The sequence below is a fragment of the Pundamilia nyererei genome, unplaced genomic scaffold, assembly GCF_000239375.1.
Source record: "Pundamilia nyererei isolate P.nyererei 1_Seehausen unplaced genomic scaffold, PunNye1.0 scaffold00081, whole genome shotgun sequence".
NCBI classification, from domain to species: Eukaryota; Metazoa; Chordata; class Actinopteri; order Cichliformes; family Cichlidae; genus Pundamilia; species Pundamilia nyererei.
This window is the reverse complement of record NW_005187482.1, coordinates 1,348,119-1,364,106: the sequence shown is the minus strand read 5'-3', so window position 1 is coordinate 1,364,106 and position 15,988 is coordinate 1,348,119. Positions and strand designations below refer to the sequence as shown.

At 42.1% G+C, this 15,988-nt stretch overlaps 3 protein-coding genes across 3 annotated transcripts; 2 read left to right on the top strand and 1 right to left on the bottom strand.

The window, feature by feature from the left end:
- Positions 1 to 406: 406 nt before the first annotated feature.
- kri1 (KRI1 homolog) lies at positions 407 to 7,316 on the top strand. Its single transcript, XM_013912110.1, has 18 exons — positions 407 to 632; positions 770 to 846; positions 942 to 1,044; positions 1,130 to 1,232; positions 2,104 to 2,161; positions 2,245 to 2,294; positions 2,373 to 2,475; positions 2,571 to 2,648; positions 2,755 to 2,867; positions 2,956 to 3,184; positions 3,290 to 3,460; positions 5,011 to 5,086; positions 5,247 to 5,362; positions 5,461 to 5,623; positions 5,698 to 5,828; positions 6,345 to 6,409; positions 6,492 to 6,587; positions 6,671 to 7,316. The coding sequence occupies exons 1-18, from the start codon at positions 548 to 550 to the stop codon at positions 7,158 to 7,160; spliced, it is 2,307 nt and encodes a 768-aa protein (XP_013767564.1). The 5' UTR covers positions 407 to 547; the 3' UTR covers positions 7,161 to 7,316.
- A 617-nt stretch (positions 7,317 to 7,933) lies between these two features.
- Positions 7,934 to 11,825, top strand: spc24 (SPC24 component of NDC80 kinetochore complex). The gene is made up of 6 exons (XM_005738027.2): positions 7,934 to 8,029; positions 8,524 to 8,698; positions 8,862 to 9,006; positions 9,087 to 9,191; positions 11,465 to 11,541; positions 11,643 to 11,825. Exons 2-6 carry the CDS (start codon positions 8,533 to 8,535, stop codon positions 11,747 to 11,749), a joined length of 600 nt encoding a protein of 199 aa, XP_005738084.1. The 5' UTR covers positions 7,934 to 8,029; positions 8,524 to 8,532; the 3' UTR covers positions 11,750 to 11,825.
- A 1,494-nt stretch (positions 11,826 to 13,319) lies between these two features.
- On the bottom strand, positions 13,320 to 15,746 carry s1pr5a (sphingosine-1-phosphate receptor 5a). The gene has a single exon (XM_005738026.1). The coding sequence runs from the start codon at positions 15,619 to 15,621 to the stop codon at positions 14,485 to 14,487; it is 1,137 nt and encodes a 378-aa protein (XP_005738083.1). The 5' UTR covers positions 15,622 to 15,746; the 3' UTR covers positions 13,320 to 14,484.
- Between the last annotated feature and the right edge of the window lie 242 nt (positions 15,747 to 15,988).

Below are 15,988 nucleotides of genomic sequence, written 5' to 3'. Positions count from 1 at the left end.
GTCTCATCGTGACGAGTAAAGTTTATCTTGCCTGGCTGGGCAGCTCTCTGGGTGCCCAGCACCCCCAAAACTCTGATCCTAGAATCGCCCCTGGCTGACATAATGTACAAATATGGATAAAATTTAATTAATTCAACTAGTTTGTGCAAAGATCTTTTAAGGGGATAAACATTTGTAAATGAGTGTAATTTGTTGCTTCATATACGAAACTTTGTTACAATTTAAAATAACAAAAAAAGAAGCACTGGCAGTGAAAATGGTCATTTAAATTTATTGTGCAATTTATTCAGATTTTTCAGGACAGAAAAAAAGTCACAAACTCATGATACTTGGCGTTACAGTTACAGGAAGCGCGAGGATTTTGGGCTTCAACTCATCAAACTGGTAGTCGCGCGCTCCCTGCCGGCCAATCGACGTAACGCACGAATCGTACACCGGAAACCACGTGTTCCAGCGTTACCATGCTTCTGTGAGCGACCTGGATTACTTGTCTTGGCTGTGTTTACTTGTGAGATTTAAACTACAGGGGACTTTTTTCTGTGAAAACATGTCGGGCAAGTCGGAGCTGAAGATTAATTCTCAGTTCGCGCAGAAATATGAGAAGTATCGACAGAAAGAAGAGCTGCAGAGACGTAAGTGTGTCACTAGCTAAGCAGCGTGTTAGCATCCCAACGTGGGGAAGTATTGCTAGCTTTAAAAGTAGTTGTTTTCTCCAGGGAAATGTGAAAGTCGCTATTATAATCTCTGCGTTCACGCTGTGTTTGTGCAGTGAAGGATCGCTACGGAGACCGAGCAGATGAGAGTGACTCGGGGTCTTCAGAGTCCAGCTCCGATGACAGTGAAGTGGTCAGTTAGCATCTAACTTTTCTTTTGCTTCCACTCCTTATCAATGAGGTGCTTGTATACATAACTGTGTGTGTGTGTGATTTTCTCACCTTCAGGAGCTGGACCCTGGTGTTGAGAGGGATTTTTATAGGACTCTGTCGCTGCTGAAGAAGAAGGACCCAAAGATCTATGAGAGAGATGCTAAGTTCTACTCAGAAGGTGATTGTTGGGTATTGACATTAGCGTTGTTGTGATGGTTAGTAATAATCTTCATGCAGTGAAGTGACTTACCTGTTGCTTTCAGGCGCATCCAGCAGTGATGCAAAACCTTCCACCTCGAAGGAGAAAGCAGTAAAGCCCATGTATCTTAAAGACTATGAAAGAAAAATCATCCTGGAAAGGGAAGGGTGAGTGAAAGTCTGTTTAACTGCATCAAATAGCGTGAGACTACATCAATCAGGGATATACAGGTAGTACCAAATTAGAGCCTGACTAATGTGCTGGTAAGCCGCTATTACTGTCTGATATTGACACATCAATATGGGTATTGATGGATATGGTGTCTGATATGAAAAATATTTTACTTAATGCTGAAAAGGTTGAGGTGTTCTGGTTGGGAAGTGTCACAAAATGACATGGTAGGGATGCAATATACACTCATATACAATCATACACTCACTTAATTAGTTACACCATGCTATTACCTGCTTTCACCCTTGTTTTCCTTCTGGACTGCCTTAATTCTTTGTAGCATCAATTCAACAAGGTGCTGAAAACAATCATCAGAGGTTTTGGTTCATACTGACATGACAGCATTAAACATTTGGTTCAGATTGGTTAGCCCCACATCCATGAAGTGAAACACCACATGCCAAACATGCTCCATTGGATTGAGATCCTATGAATGGAAGCCATCTGAGTGCAGCGAATTCATTGTCATGTTGAAGAAACTTTCACATCTTCAGAGTCACTTGAATTACAATCTTCCCTGATTCTGATGCTTCGTTTGAGCTTCAGCAGGTTGTCTTGACTATGGTCCATATGTCTAAGTGCACTGACTTCCTGCCATGTGATTGCGTGATTAGTTGTTGAACAGGTGTGCCTAATGTATTGGCCAGCAAGTGTATTTATAATTAATTACACAGATCTTGTAAGATGCCAAAGAAAGCTATTCCCTGATTTGCTGCTTAGTGGGTCAGGAAGCATTTGGTGTTTTCCTCCTTCATGTGTTTCCTGTTTAATCCTCTGCCTGTAACACGTCTTGTTCTTGTTTTGCAGCAAATATGAAGATGATGACGACGACAGCGATGATGAGGAGGCTGTTAAGAGAAAAGAGGTAGGCAAAGTTCTTCACTAATATGTCTCCTTAGGAATGAACAAACTGATGCTTTCATTCATCACCTCTGTTTTCCTTCAAAGAGAGCCGCCTCTCCCAGCTACATGCAGGAGCAGAAGGAGCTGAAGGAAAGGTAAGTTAAGAGACACCTCGTGCTGTCCTGCTCTCGCACTCAAAGGCTTCTTACTGAAGTCTAAATCTCTCTCTGCAGCTTCCGGAAGTTCATCCAGGACAGCGATGACGATGATGAAGCTGGTGAAGCAGACAGAGCATCCCAGCTGCTGACCAAGAGGATCAAAACACAGGAGGAGAAGGTCAGAAGCTGATACCTGGTGCTCTTCATCTTTAAATTGGCGTCATTTACAGATGATTTTCAGGTCAGGTTAAACTTATCTGTGGATGCTCGTAGGATAAAGAAGAGGCAGATTATGTGGAGTGGCTGAAAGGCCAGGGAGAACTCGAGGGTGCAGAGGAGGTGAAGGACATGGTGAGTGTGTGTAAAAAAGGCTGGAGAGACTTCAGGAAGTTACATTTTGGTTGAGAAAGATGTTTGTGTTTAACTGACTGGTTATAAATGGTTTGTGTTGATATAGAAATATTTAAAAGACTACTGGAATGACCCAGAGCTGGATGAAAAGGAGCGTTTCCTGAGGGATTACGTGCTAAACAAGGGCTACCTAGATGACGATGATGATGATGATGAACGGTATGTGGAGGACCAGTTGGTTTATGTCTTACTCGTGAAGTGAAGAAACACTGCCAGCTTTAACAATGACTTATTGGGCCACATGCAGGATCCCAACCTACGATGAGGTGGTCCAGGATGACGTGGAGGATTCAGAGGAGGAGGGAGAGACTTTCTTAGAGCGCCAGGAGAACTTTGAGAGGAGCTACAACTTCCGCTTTGAAGAGCCCGATTCTCAAGAGGTCAAGACCTACCCCCGAAACATCGCCACCTCTGTGCGCACCAAGGACGACCGCAGGAAACGCAAAAGGGAGGAAATTAAAGAAAGGAAGCAAAAGGTATGGATCATGTAGGAGAAGGAAGGAAAAAAAACCCCACAGGAATCCAAGTTGATCCTTTATTCGTTTGTTAATATTTGACCCCTTTCCTAAAAATTACTTCAGGAGAAAGAACAGAAGCAGGAGCAGCTGAAGCAGCTGAAGAACCTGAAGAGGAAAGAGATTATGGAGAAGCTGAAGAAGCTCCAGGAGCTGACGGGGAACGAGCAGCTCGCTTTCGATCAAGCCGACCTCGACGGAGACTTCGATCCAAAACAGCACGACCAACTCATGCAGGTCAGTGTACACACACACACACACACACACACACACACACACACACACACTTTATTTATATATCCCCAAATATCACAACAATAGCTGTCTGAAGGTTCTTTATATTGTTAGGTAAAGCTAGCAATGCAGTAATACAGACAAAACCCTGACAATCAGATGATCTCATATGAGGAAGCACTTGTTGACATTGGGGAAGAAAAACTCCCTTTTAACAGGAAGAAATATCTGGCAGAACCAGGCTCAGGGAGGGGCGGGGCCATCTGCTTCCATGTTGTATGTATGAAAACTGAGAGTCTCTGTGGAGTTTACTGTGGCACATGCAGATAGTCCAAGGTGTGGTTCTCTGTAATCCCAGGCTTTTTAGCTTTTATCATGACAACTAGCTAAAAAAAAGGTTAGATTTAACCTTTATCCTGTACAAGTACATAAGCTAATCATCCAAACAAACTTCAGGCTTTACACCAGTGAACAAGAACAATTGTTCGTATTTATTTGGTGAGGATGCTGCTTTTTATACGCATAACGTTTTACCACGATGTAATCATAGAGTGAATGGTATTAGCTGCTAAAGCTAAAAAAAGGTGCTGCACACTGCAATGATAAAGCATTAGGATAGAACATGTTAATCAACAAAAAAAAAAAACCATGTAAAATAACAAAAAATAAACATGCCAGAATTTAGCTTATTTTTTATGACGCAAAAGAATTGTAAAAAAATTATTTTATGTCAGTTTTTAATGTTTGGTGTTGGAGAGGGCAAATTCACCTGTGTTTTAATCGGGATGTAGGGACAGCTGGGAGCATTTGCTCAGTACAACACACTGATCTAGTGCGAGTGTGCAGGGTTAAACCTTCAGAGAGGTACGGACGTGCCAAGGCATGCGGTGACCTGAGCAGAAATTATTAGAATCTGCTGTAAAACTTACCAGGACTTGATGTAAGGAAGACACGTTTGCGGGACCATAAATCCTGCTACACACACAAACGCACACTGAGGAGATAAAACCCACATATACTCTGTTGGGAGGAGCCAAACAGTCAGTGGCATATGATGGTGGATCACAAAGGAAAGTATGAAAATGTATTGCTACCCACATTTAGAGGACTTCTGGTTTTATATTCCAGTGATAAGTAAGAAGATAACAATGAAACAACTTGATGTCATATAACATTTGAAAAAAATATTTTTTGGGGAAGAAATTTCTGAAACCTTGTTAGGGTTGATCTGAGACTTGAGAGATTAAACAGAAGGATTATAACCCAAAATTTGGACTCATTTATGGAAAATGTATTTTTTTTTTCAGTCGTAGAGAGAGAAAGGGGGGGGGTGGCATAAACAAGCTACCTGCTATGATTGTAATATGGATAAAGCTTCACATCCGGAGCAGCAAAGCAACAGTTGTCGGCGTTGACCTTAACGATGGCCGGCCTCCGGCGGTTCACACAGCTGCGTTGCGTTTGGCAGATTTCTCTGCTCCAGCATTTAAACCAGGAGGTCGAAGAAGGAACTGAAAATCTCGTTTAACTTCACCGGCAGTTTGTGTTTGCAGAAATTCTTTGGCGATGAATACTACGGAGAGGAGGAGGATGAGAAGCCTCAGTTTGAGGACGATGATGAGCTGGAGGGTGAGCTAACTGAGAAGCCAGTCTTAATCAGATTGAAGCTAACATGTGCTAAATACACATTTGTGGGTTGCACTGAGTCATGAGTAGAAAGTTGATGTGATTGTGGCGCTCAGTTTATTTTTTGCATAAATGTCTGAACACAACCTCCTGTGTGTGACAGAGCACTGGAACTGGGACACTTGGACAGGAGAGGAACGCGAGGAGGACTACGGCGAGGAGTATGATGGAGAGGAGTACAGTGCTGCTGAACCCTACTGCGAGGATCAAGACTTTAATGTGAGCTTATGGTCCTTACTGATCAGTTGTCTGATGCTGATTGTCCTGATCAACAGTCTCTCTCACTAAAAGATCTTTGTTTAAACCTGTTTCTGCAGATGGATGCAGACTATGACCCCAGTCAGCAAACAGTTTCCAAGAAGAAGAAGAAAAAGGAGAGGAAGATGATGAAGAAGGAGGATCTGCCTCAAATGGGCAAGAAAAAAAAGAAGTCTCACTTTGCAGAGGTCATCACCAAGAACAAACCTGTGTTTGATCCTCGTAAGTGCCGTTAAAGCTCGCACGTGCTCTCTAACACAGCGTGGAGGTTGTCTAATGGAGCGCTGTCGTTTCAGAGGAGAAGAGCTTCGAGCAGTACTTGGACGAGTACTACAAGCTGGACTACGAGGACATCATCGATGACCTCCCGTGCAGGTTTCGCTACAGGCAGGTGGTGCCCAATGACTTTGGCCTGACCACAGATGAGGTGAGAGAGGTTGCACTTGCAGGCTTTTCATTTTTGCACAGTGGCAGGTTAATGATGATTACCACATTAAGCTGAAGTCAGCTCACTTAGCTGTGTCCTCAGTGTTTCAGTCTTCTTGTAGCCTCCATATTGGCTCTTAATGATGTCATGGATGTGTTGCAGTAGCCATGTAGTGATAATCTCATTTGCTCTCATTATTTGATCTGGCCATGCATGAGTCCGGGCACATGACACCCAACTCTGTTCTGTTCCCACATGCACCAGCATATAGAAGAGTTCAAAGCTGCAGAGCATGTGCGGGAGACGGTGTTTAGGCTGTAGGTGAATTGTTCTGCGGTGATGAGCCTTGGCTAGATTGATCTGGTATTGCTTCCTTCTGGGGAGAGCTCTGACCAGGGAATGATCTCAGCTTAATCTTCTCTCTGAGCAGACCACACAGGGATTTGATGAAGTGGCAGCAAATGCAAAATTATCCAAAAATTGATTTGAACTAATGAGGCTGCTTCCTCTCCGCAGATTATAAAGGCTAATGACAAGGAGCTGAACCGCTGGTGCTCTCTGAGGAAGACGTGCATGTTCAGGTACGCTGGTTCTGTCTTCTTTTAAGCGTTTCGTCCCTTTATCTGATGTCTTTTGTTCAACTTTTCTTCTTTGTTTTGACAGGTCTGAAAAGGAAGAGCTGAGCGATCTGAAGAACTATAAAATCAAGGCTCAGAATGACAGGAAGAAGAGAGAAATCCTTAACTCTGTGTATCTGGAGTGAGTAACATATTGATCTACTGTATTAATGAATGTGTTCCAATCATTTTATCAATATGTGACTATGTTAATTTACCCTACAGAGGCGATGAAGATGTGATTGAGGCCAAGACAAAGGTGGGCAAGAAGCGAAGAGATCGTCTGAAGAACGCTGAGAAGCAAAACACAGAAGCAGAGGATGGTAGTGCAGTACCCCCTGTGGACTCTACAGAACAGACTCTTGTTCAGGCTCTTCAGGAGGCCGGGGATGCCATTGAGGACGAGGAGGAGATTCTGATTCCCAAGAAGAAGAAACATAAAGGAGAACCCCAGATTACAGAGGAGGCGGTGTCAGCAGCTAAACCAGAAGAAGTGAAAAGTGGGACTGCGAGACCGAAATGGTCTAAGAAGAAGCACAAGCATTCAGGTGGTCGTATCCTCTCAGGAAGAATCGGGGTGAAGATAGGTGGCCGGGAGTTCAGTAGGCAGAGACTGAAGGCCTATGGCCTGAACCCCAAGAGACTGTACTTCAGACAGCTCGGCAGACAAAAACGAAAAGCTCAGGAGAAGAAGGAGAAGCAGAAAAAAGAGTGACAGCTCTGCCACTGTTTCAGATACAATCCTTCATAATCATGGTGTGAAATACAGCACGGAGAAAAATGGCAAATTTTCCAAATGTTTCACTTCTTCACATTGACCCTTTTGACTGTATAATGTAAATAAAATGTGTATTAAATGGTAGCTATGAAAACCTGAAGCTCCAGTTCTGTTGTGTAATCTTGCATTGGTTGGAGTCATTTGTGCCTGCTTATGTTTAGGTGTGGGTGGTTTTTGTATGTCAGGCATTTATGACTCAGATCTGGCAGCAGCTCATTGATGTACTGGACCCCTGAGAACCTGCATGACTTGCTAATTTCTGAAACCCCAATGGCATTGTGGTTTGTTTTAAATGTCATCCACGGGGGCTCTTAGAAGTGCATCATAGCTCTGTGCTCAAAACAGCCTGCTGGTCGGCCTGTTTTATAACTGCAAAATCAATTTGCTGTATTGAGTGGGTTGTATCTTTTGTTTTGGCCAGTTTCAAAAGCGAGTTGTTGGGGAAAAAAACATTTCCAACTATAGTTGGAAAAATAACAAGGGGGAACAGGGTTGAAAGTGTATCAATACACAAAACTTGTACCTTATTCAATTCCTCATGCAAAGCTGTTTTAAGAGGTCGACATCTGCAATGTTAAATGATTAACCAGCGTGTTAAAATCACTTAAAGTGGGAAATTTAAAGTAAAATTACAACAGGAATTTCTGTAAAGTCAAGTAGTCCTCACATGTTTTGTCATTTGACTGGTGTACATTAGGGGGCGGTATGAGCTTAAGGCCGGTCTGAAAGTCAGGCTACTACCAACGAAGAAGAAAAGAAGCGGCGCGCTCAGCGGATGAATTTGAATCCTGGAGGAGTGCTAGTCGGTATGTTTACTGTTCTAATTTGACCTCAAAACATGCTTCTTCCTTCCATAGCCCTGTTGTTACTTGATTGACATACCCTGGAGGATATTGTTGGGCACTCGTACTGTGTTTGTTAGCATTTTTTAGAGCATGCTAGCTTGATACGCAACTACCGTTCAAAGGAAGCTTTGATTCGTAAACGTAAACAAGTCTTTATGGGCCTTAAAATTTCACCTATAGCGCTTAAAATGGAAAGTAATGTTTTCTAAACCTTTTAACGTACAGTTTGTAACAGGAACGTATGTCCAAGAGCGAAAATAATCTCCTCCCCTTGTTAAACGGAATTATCAAGATACTCAAACTTTACTTTGTGTTATTACACAGTCAGACTAACTCATCTGGGTGTTTCTCACGGTTGCATGTTTACCCCTGAAGCTTAATGAGTCTTCATAAACTCTTTCACAGCATTAGCCGACATGTTTTCACTTTAATGTAGTATCTTCTTTGCTTTCTAGCTGCCCACTATGGCTCAAGGTCATAAATTTCAAGACTTGGAGGAGACTGGGGAGGCTTTGGTGGGATTCATCAACAGCAGTCAGCCTGACAAACTGAAAGGACTGAAAGATGAGCATCAGGCTCTTTTTGATCAACACACAGAAACAGCGAAGATTGTCACACAGATTTTAAAAGGTAAGCAATCAGCCCGTTTGTTCCTTTTACACCATCGTGTGCATTTTCATGGGCACATGAATCCAAAGGGAAGGCTGTGAAATTTTGTGGCACTCGTGTAAACTGTCTGTGTCAGAAAAACTTCATTGAATTCCCTCTGTGTGTCGCTGTCCTCCATCCTCAGATTTGGCTCAGATTGAAGAGAATACAGGTCAGAGGCTGTTGGACATGGAACAGGAGAAGATGCGAAGGGAGAAGGAGCTGGAGAGCTTGGAGGAGCAGCTGAGGCAGTGCACAGCGAAGAGCCAGATCACTGACTCAGAATTACAGTATCCTTTTTTATAGGTGTGTTTGTCATGAAGAAAAACGGCTATAAAACAAGTCCATTTTATCCTGAACCCTCCTCCAGGTTTCTTCAAAAAGAGTTGGAAAGTCTGAGAAACGCTGAAAATGAGCTCGAGATTCTTCAGAGTGAAGTCGAAGAAGACACCACCGAGGTCATCCCTTCAGCAGTGTGAGTGTGGTACGGTTAGTTAAAAAAGGGTTTCATCTCAAATAAGATTTAGACAAGTCTAAGAATATATGTGTGTGCAGTTGTGCATCAACAGTAAAAGTGCAGATGCTCTCAACTTTACATGTTACAACAACATTCAGTGTGAACAGTGAAGACAATCTGGATATTTTTTAATTCTGGGATTTTTCTTTAAATTCTTTCAACTTTTTTATCAGGGTGGATGTGAGATGGTTCTTAAAAAGTCATGTTTAAGTTATCGAATTCTCAGAAATGGTTCTCATGGTCTGGAAAGTTCACTTTTTAATGTGTGTTTGACTTGCAGAGATGGATGGTAGTGGTGGTTCAGTTATGCAGTCATTCCAAAAAAAGTCACATTAATGCATAAGCAAGCATGAGATTAGAACTGTGAGCATGTGTTTCTTTGACCTTAGTTGCTGAGGTAGCTAAGTAAATCATTGTTTTTCACGAGCAGAGATCACCCCAAACAGCAAAAACATGATCATAAAATTCATCTTGCCTGACACACCAGCTTTATGTCACAATCTCACTGTGCTGTGCATGCCTAACAGGCTGCACATAGAGCAAAGTGTGAACATCAGGGGTTTTTTTGTTTTGTTGTTGCATTCTAGCATCAGCATTGCCCTATAAATATCACAGAGAGAGGAAAAAAAGCAGCAGGCATGCCTGTAGTTGCCAGAGATGTGCACAGACCTCTGCAAAAATAATTTCTGTTTGCCTTTCTATTTAGCATTACAATATTCAACCATTAAAGGTGATTTAAAAAAAAAAATCACTTTACTGTCAAATATTTAATGCAATGAAGACACATCTTGACAGTCAGGATTAACAAATAATCAGTTATGACAATAATCAAAGTTTTGATAAAGTTAAATGGAAGAGGAAGTGAGTTTGTTGCCTGTGGGTGTTTGTGGAAATCTTTCCTCTGAATTTGCTGCAAACCTGCACTTCCAGTTGGCTGTTTTTGTAACTGCTATGCTTCTCCAAACGGTTGCCTTTTAATGTTGCCCGGGCTTTTGACAGCTCTGGTGTAAACAGCATTTCTTATTATGTATACTGGATATGAATGATCAAAGTTTGAATATGCTTATATCAGCAATCGAATTAAGGCTTTACAAAGAACATTTTAATAAATAATAAATTAAAATAGTCAGGGAGTATGACGACTACGAGGGCTCATCTCATGCACCACCTGGTATAATGTTGGCTGAGCAAACTTGCATTAAATCAACACTGGTTACACTTAGCTTGGCAAAGCTGCCTCCTATTTCAGAGCAATCTAATGGCTGAGTCACACAACAGCAGTGTTCTTACGTCTATGTCGGTGACTTCCTATTGATTTTTTTTCGCATTCTGCAACTTGTGGTGACTGAGTTGCGATTGCACGGTTCACCTGATAGGGGGCAACCTTTCTCCAAACAGTTGCACTCTGACTTGGACTGACCGCAGTCACTCAGAGAGATTGTTGAAGGTTTGCGGATAACTATCTGATTTCGAAATACAGATTGCTCACTGCAATAATTAAATATCATTTTTTGTTAAATGTGAATTTGTCTATGTAGACAGCAACAGTGATTTTTGAAGTTGTATTACAATTAATTGGTGTATTATCAGAAATAGATTGCATGTAATTGCCAGCTTGACCCCATTCAGTATCAGACTGATTGCAGACTGATGCTGTCTAATGGCAGGTTTGAGTGTCAGTGTTGGTATGTTTGATAATATCATCTTTCAGCAAAAAATAACTGAAGTGAGAGAACTTCAGTTTTATCGCATTGGATAAAACTTACAAAGTTTAACTTTGAGGACATCATTTGCAGTTGAAAAAGGTGCTAAATCACAATGTAAGGTACTGCAATAATCAGCAGATCCAGAATGTTAAAAATCTCAATATTATTGTATCTGATTATTCCCACCTCGAGTATTTCACTTTTTATATGCTTTTTAAACAATGTTGTGAGTTTGAATAATTACCACTATGGCCAGATCTTGATGTTGTTGTTTTTGGGGTTTTTTTTAATCAATTGTTTTTTTGTTTTTTTATGGTATCGGTACTTCCTTTTGTTTTTATATTCTAACCCTTTTATGGTACTTCCTGTTAAAATAGAAAAGGCAACATGTCTGTCTACATGTCTATCATATCTGTAAAGAGCTTTAAACGCTGCACTGTGCAGGCATGTAATCAGAGATGATCTGAAGCACTGTTTGTGAATTCTGTTTATTCTTGTTTCTTTTCTCTCTTTTTTTTTAAACAGATACGTGGCTCAGGTCTACTACCTAATAACCAAGATCAAGTGGGAATATGACACCCCGGCGAACATTTTAAAAGGAGGTACAGTCATGTTTTCTCATTTTTAGTGTACCATCTTCTCTCTACTTGAAGTTTGGTGTTGATGTGGCTTCAGACCATCAGCTTCTTTCCTTACATTGCAGTGCACTATGGTGCAGACCTGGCAACCCCCATCAACATCGACACCACCTCGCGCTCTCGCATTGATGTAAGCGACCAGCTTTGGGGCTTCGTCAGCACCAAGTGGTAGCCGAAGGACGGATGTGAAGTAGTCAGAGGTGTTGAGTGTGTTATTTTTGTTTGTCTGTGGAAGTGCGTGTTCTGTTCTCGTGTTTTTAAAAATTAAAATTGTCACACCCTTGGATTTGTGCCTTTTTTGTTTAGTGCCTAAAATGTTGGTCGGGGTGCCCTCAGTCTAATGTGTTTCAGTAATGAGGATGGGATGAGACTGAGTGGTTTGACGGTCACTAGATGTCGCTGTAGAGTGTCATCTACAGCTTTTCTAAATGTCTTTAGAGATGGCATTTTGCTTTACTGAGTTGTATAGTTTAAAGATTAAAGGAAAAGGCTGTTGACAGATTTAAAAAAAGATTTAGAGGTTAAATCAGTAAATAAAGGTTTTCATTTTTTCCCCTTCATTAACGTCACCATATCAAGGTAGTCTAATTTATTATAAACTGGGTGTCTTAGTATTTAATTTAACAGCTTTACTTTTCAGTGTAATTTTATTATCAGAATCTAGTTTGATTTGGCAATCACGCTCATCCTGTAATTTTAGCTCTATTTAGTTTTTATTGATCACCTTAAACATCCAAATAAAAATATCAAGTTTAGTTATTTTTTTGAATTTTCCCCTCTATGTCCAGTCTGCAGTGGCTGTTGTTGGGCCTTTTTCTTTTTCAAAAGTAAAACATGAACTACGAGGCCATTAAAATCCCCCCAGCATCATTTATATGTGGCTTTGCTGAACTAGCAAGTTGTGCATTTGCAGCAGGAGAAAGATTTTCAAATATAAAGTATCCTGGTTGCCCACGCATGACACTGTGGGTTGTGTTATATACCCTCAGGCCTTGTTCTACAAGAACTAAGTCACCCCTTTCTTTGCAGGATGGTGTTTGGTTTAGAGTGGGCAGGATGACATATACAGACTTAGGGAGACATAAATTCACAGCTACCAGAATGTGGTTTCCTTACGGTAAACAGAGCATTAAGCGCACAGTTCTGTTTTTTTATTTCTGCAACTTCATCGATACCTCTGCCTCAGCACACATCATTCGGTGGTTTTGGCAAGTGGTTTCCATGGAGGTGGGGTTTTGTCACTTAAGCCCGCGTTCCAGTGTAGTATTCTTGAGCTTTCCTTTGATGATGTTTGAGTAGGTATTTGAGCTTTCAGTTCTGCCGAATTATTTAAGCGATGCTTCTGTGTAACTTGGTAAATGCTCCACTTATGGTCGGTTTAGGTATTTTAGTATCAATTAAGTAGCGGCGTGATAATTTAAGACCAGCTTTAGTAAGTAACGGTGTTGTTTCGTCTCAGAGTACCAGAAATGTGTCGAATCAAACACAAAGTGCTACAAGCACATCATTTATTGCGTGACTTCACATTTTTCTCCATGTACAGTAGGTGGTAGAGAGGTGACATTTTTAAACCTGTCTATTACTGACTTTTTCTTATATCTCGAGTTGGTAATTTTATTGTTTTCCTTTTGTATATGTCAGGAAGTGCCAGGTATAAGTAGATATTTTTGTAGCGAGAAACAGGAAGGATGTCGACCTCTTGTGAGACTTGTGAAACTTTAGAAGACACAAAGACCTCGATGTAAAAATCGTTCACATATTTTTATTCAGTGCACTTATAAAACCATCATAACTTAAATGACAATTATACAAAAAAATACTACGCAAGTAGGTTAGAAGTATTTACAAAGTATACAAAAAACTGTAAATATATATTTTACTCTCATTAATGTACAGTATTAAAATACAGAATTAATTCACCAGGTTGCACACTCTGATGGGTTGTGATCGGTCGCTACTGTTGCTGCTGCATCAGTTAAAGCTGAGGGGGAAAAAAAGTTTACATCATTTCATCAAACACAACGAGCTCGAGCTTTCTCCAAAGTCCACAGTAAAACATCTCACTGCCACATACTGCTCTGTCAAACCCAGAAGGCGTCTGCAAGCCTCCGCTGTCAGCTTTTATTGCTTTTAGGTATTCATCTTGTGTCGCTACATATGTTAAAAGGACCTCCAAAGCAGCGAACCACCCAGCTCAGCCCCCCCGTATGACGTCCTCTAGGCCGCTGAGCGTATGATGTTGGCAGAGGAAAAGGAGGGGGGGGGGGCCCTCTACTGACCAGAAACTCATATGGCAGAAATTACATGGGTTTGGCAGCAGCTTTGCTGGGTGTGGATGCTCCACATTTATGACAACATATCATTATGTGCTACACAGGCTGAGGAGAGATAAGGATGAATCTCGTGCTTTGGCTTTGGTTTCACTCTATCAAAATGCATTTATGTGAAACATCTGCACACACTCTTTGATTTCTCTGTACGTGCAAACACTGCTAAGTGCTCAATCAGAATACTGGCCTTGTTAAGAAGTCAAAGGAAGAAAAAAACTAATGCTGTTTTTGTTGTTGTTTTCCTACATGAAACTTAAAGCTACTATTTAAGGCACTGATGTTTCTGTTAGTCACTGTCACACTTTTATATGAATTGTGAACATAAATGTTTATATTTTTACACTGAATGCTTAACTATAAAGGTCTTTCTTCCTGTTTGGACATCGCCACAAACATGTTGCACATTCTTTAGATGAGAACTGAAACAATGTCAGAGTGCACAACACAAAACTTCAACTTCTGTTGCATAGTCGATAATGCATCTTAGTTCATAAGGGGTAATCGAATCACACACTAGAGGCAAAGTTCTTAGTCCGAGTGCTTGCTGTCAGTGTTAATTCAAGAGCGAGGCACAGTGTCATGTCCTGGATATCCTAGGATAAATGGCTTTAATCGTCGAGGGTGTAAAGTTACCGGAGGAGACTGTCGTGTCCAGGCCCTCCAGCCTGTGTGAAGCTGCATCCGTCTGCGTCTTAGTGGTGCTACAATCCAGGAAGGGCATCCCGATTTTCTTCACCTGCCCGTCTTCTGTCATGAGACAGGGTCGGCAGAGCAGCCTGATGATGGCCCTCCTCATGTCCTTGCTGGTCAGGGTGTAGATGATGGGGTTAAGAAGAGAGTTGATCATAGCGATGCCCAGGAAGTAGTCTGCCTTATGGAGCACCTTGCACTTTCCGGTTGGGCAGGAGAAATCCAGCAGGAGGAGGATGAAGAGAGGCAGCCAGCATGCGATGAAGACTCCCAGCACTATGGTGACTGTCTTCAGCAGGGCCATGTACTTCTGGGACTTGCGGTAAAGACCTTTCCGGTGCGGAACCGAAGCGAGGCGTTGAGTGTTGGCCTTGACGATGCGGAAGATGCGGACGTACAGGACCACGATGGACATGAGGATGGCGCTGAAGATGGTGATGCAGAAGAGGATGTAACTCTTGGCGTAGAGTGGCAGGACTGTGGAGCACTGGTCCAGTTTACCCATGCAGTGCCAGCCGAGGACTGGCAGGACACCCAGGAATACAGACAGCACCCAGCTCGCTCCAATCAGAGCGAACATGCGCCCCTGTTTATTGCCCTGGTACGGCTTCATCCTTACCATGGTGACATGGCGCTCGATGGCAATGGCCAGCAGGCTGATGACGGAGGCGGCCAGCATGATGAACACACCACCTTCACGCAGGAAATACATCACAGGTGTCATGTTTAATGTGTGGACACCAGACGTAATGATGTTCACCATGTAGGTGAAGCCTGCGAGCAGGTCAGAGAGAGTCAGATTGCCCAGTAGGTAGTACATAGGAACGTGGAACTTCTTGTTCTTCCATATGGCCAGAAGCACCACAGCGTTTTCTGCAACAATGAGCAGACAGACCAGCAGGAACGCAATGGCCTCGGGTTTGAGTCCATCTTGCTGGTACTTCTCATTGTCGAGCTTGCCCACGTACCTGTAGTGCTCTGTGATGATGGTCTTGTTCTGGTACTCACTAAACATCACAGACATAGTTGCAGAGGTAAGCCTCGGGGTAAAAGATGGGGCTGCAGCAACACAGGCAGCACGTTGTTGCGTTTCCCAGAGATTTTTTTTCTTTGCCTTTTCTGATTTTAGGTTAGATCCACAGATGAGGTGTCATACAGTCCTCCACCTGAGCATTGTTTCTTCTTTCGGAACTTAAATATGCAGGGTGGAAAGCCTTCCTTTGATGCTATCACTTAGGATTTCCTGTGGTATGACAAAGTTTCCTCCAAAAATCAAAATATTCAATGCTTGGGGCGCGCACTAGGAGGCGATGATAGCGAACCTGCATAAAACGAGAGGAAAAAGTAAACGTGAGACGTGAAACAGCGGAGGAAAGGAAACAGGGGATCAC

Bases quoted from the DNA above. Each gene is read 5' to 3' on its own strand.
- kri1 (XM_013912110.1), top strand. From the start codon at position 548: ATGTCGGGCAAGTCGGAGCTGAAGATTAATTCTCAGTTCGCGCAGAAA. The intron at 2,295-2,372 runs GTAAGTTAAGAG...CTCTCTCTGCAG, and splicing joins CAGAAGGAGCTGAAGGAAAG to CTTCCGGAAGTTCATCCAGG. The intron at 2,868-2,955 runs GTATGTGGAGGA...GGCCACATGCAG, and splicing joins GATGATGATGATGATGAACG to GATCCCAACCTACGATGAGG.
- spc24 (XM_005738027.2), top strand. From the start codon at position 8,533: ATGGCTCAAGGTCATAAATTTCAAGACTTGGAGGAGACTGGGGAGGCT. The intron at 9,192-11,464 runs GTGAGTGTGGTA...TTTTTTAAACAG, and splicing joins GAGGTCATCCCTTCAGCAGT to ATACGTGGCTCAGGTCTACT. The intron at 11,542-11,642 runs GTACAGTCATGT...CTTACATTGCAG, and splicing joins GGCGAACATTTTAAAAGGAG to TGCACTATGGTGCAGACCTG.
- s1pr5a (XM_005738026.1), bottom strand. From the start codon at position 15,621: ATGTCTGTGATGTTTAGTGAGTACCAGAACAAGACCATCATCACAGAG.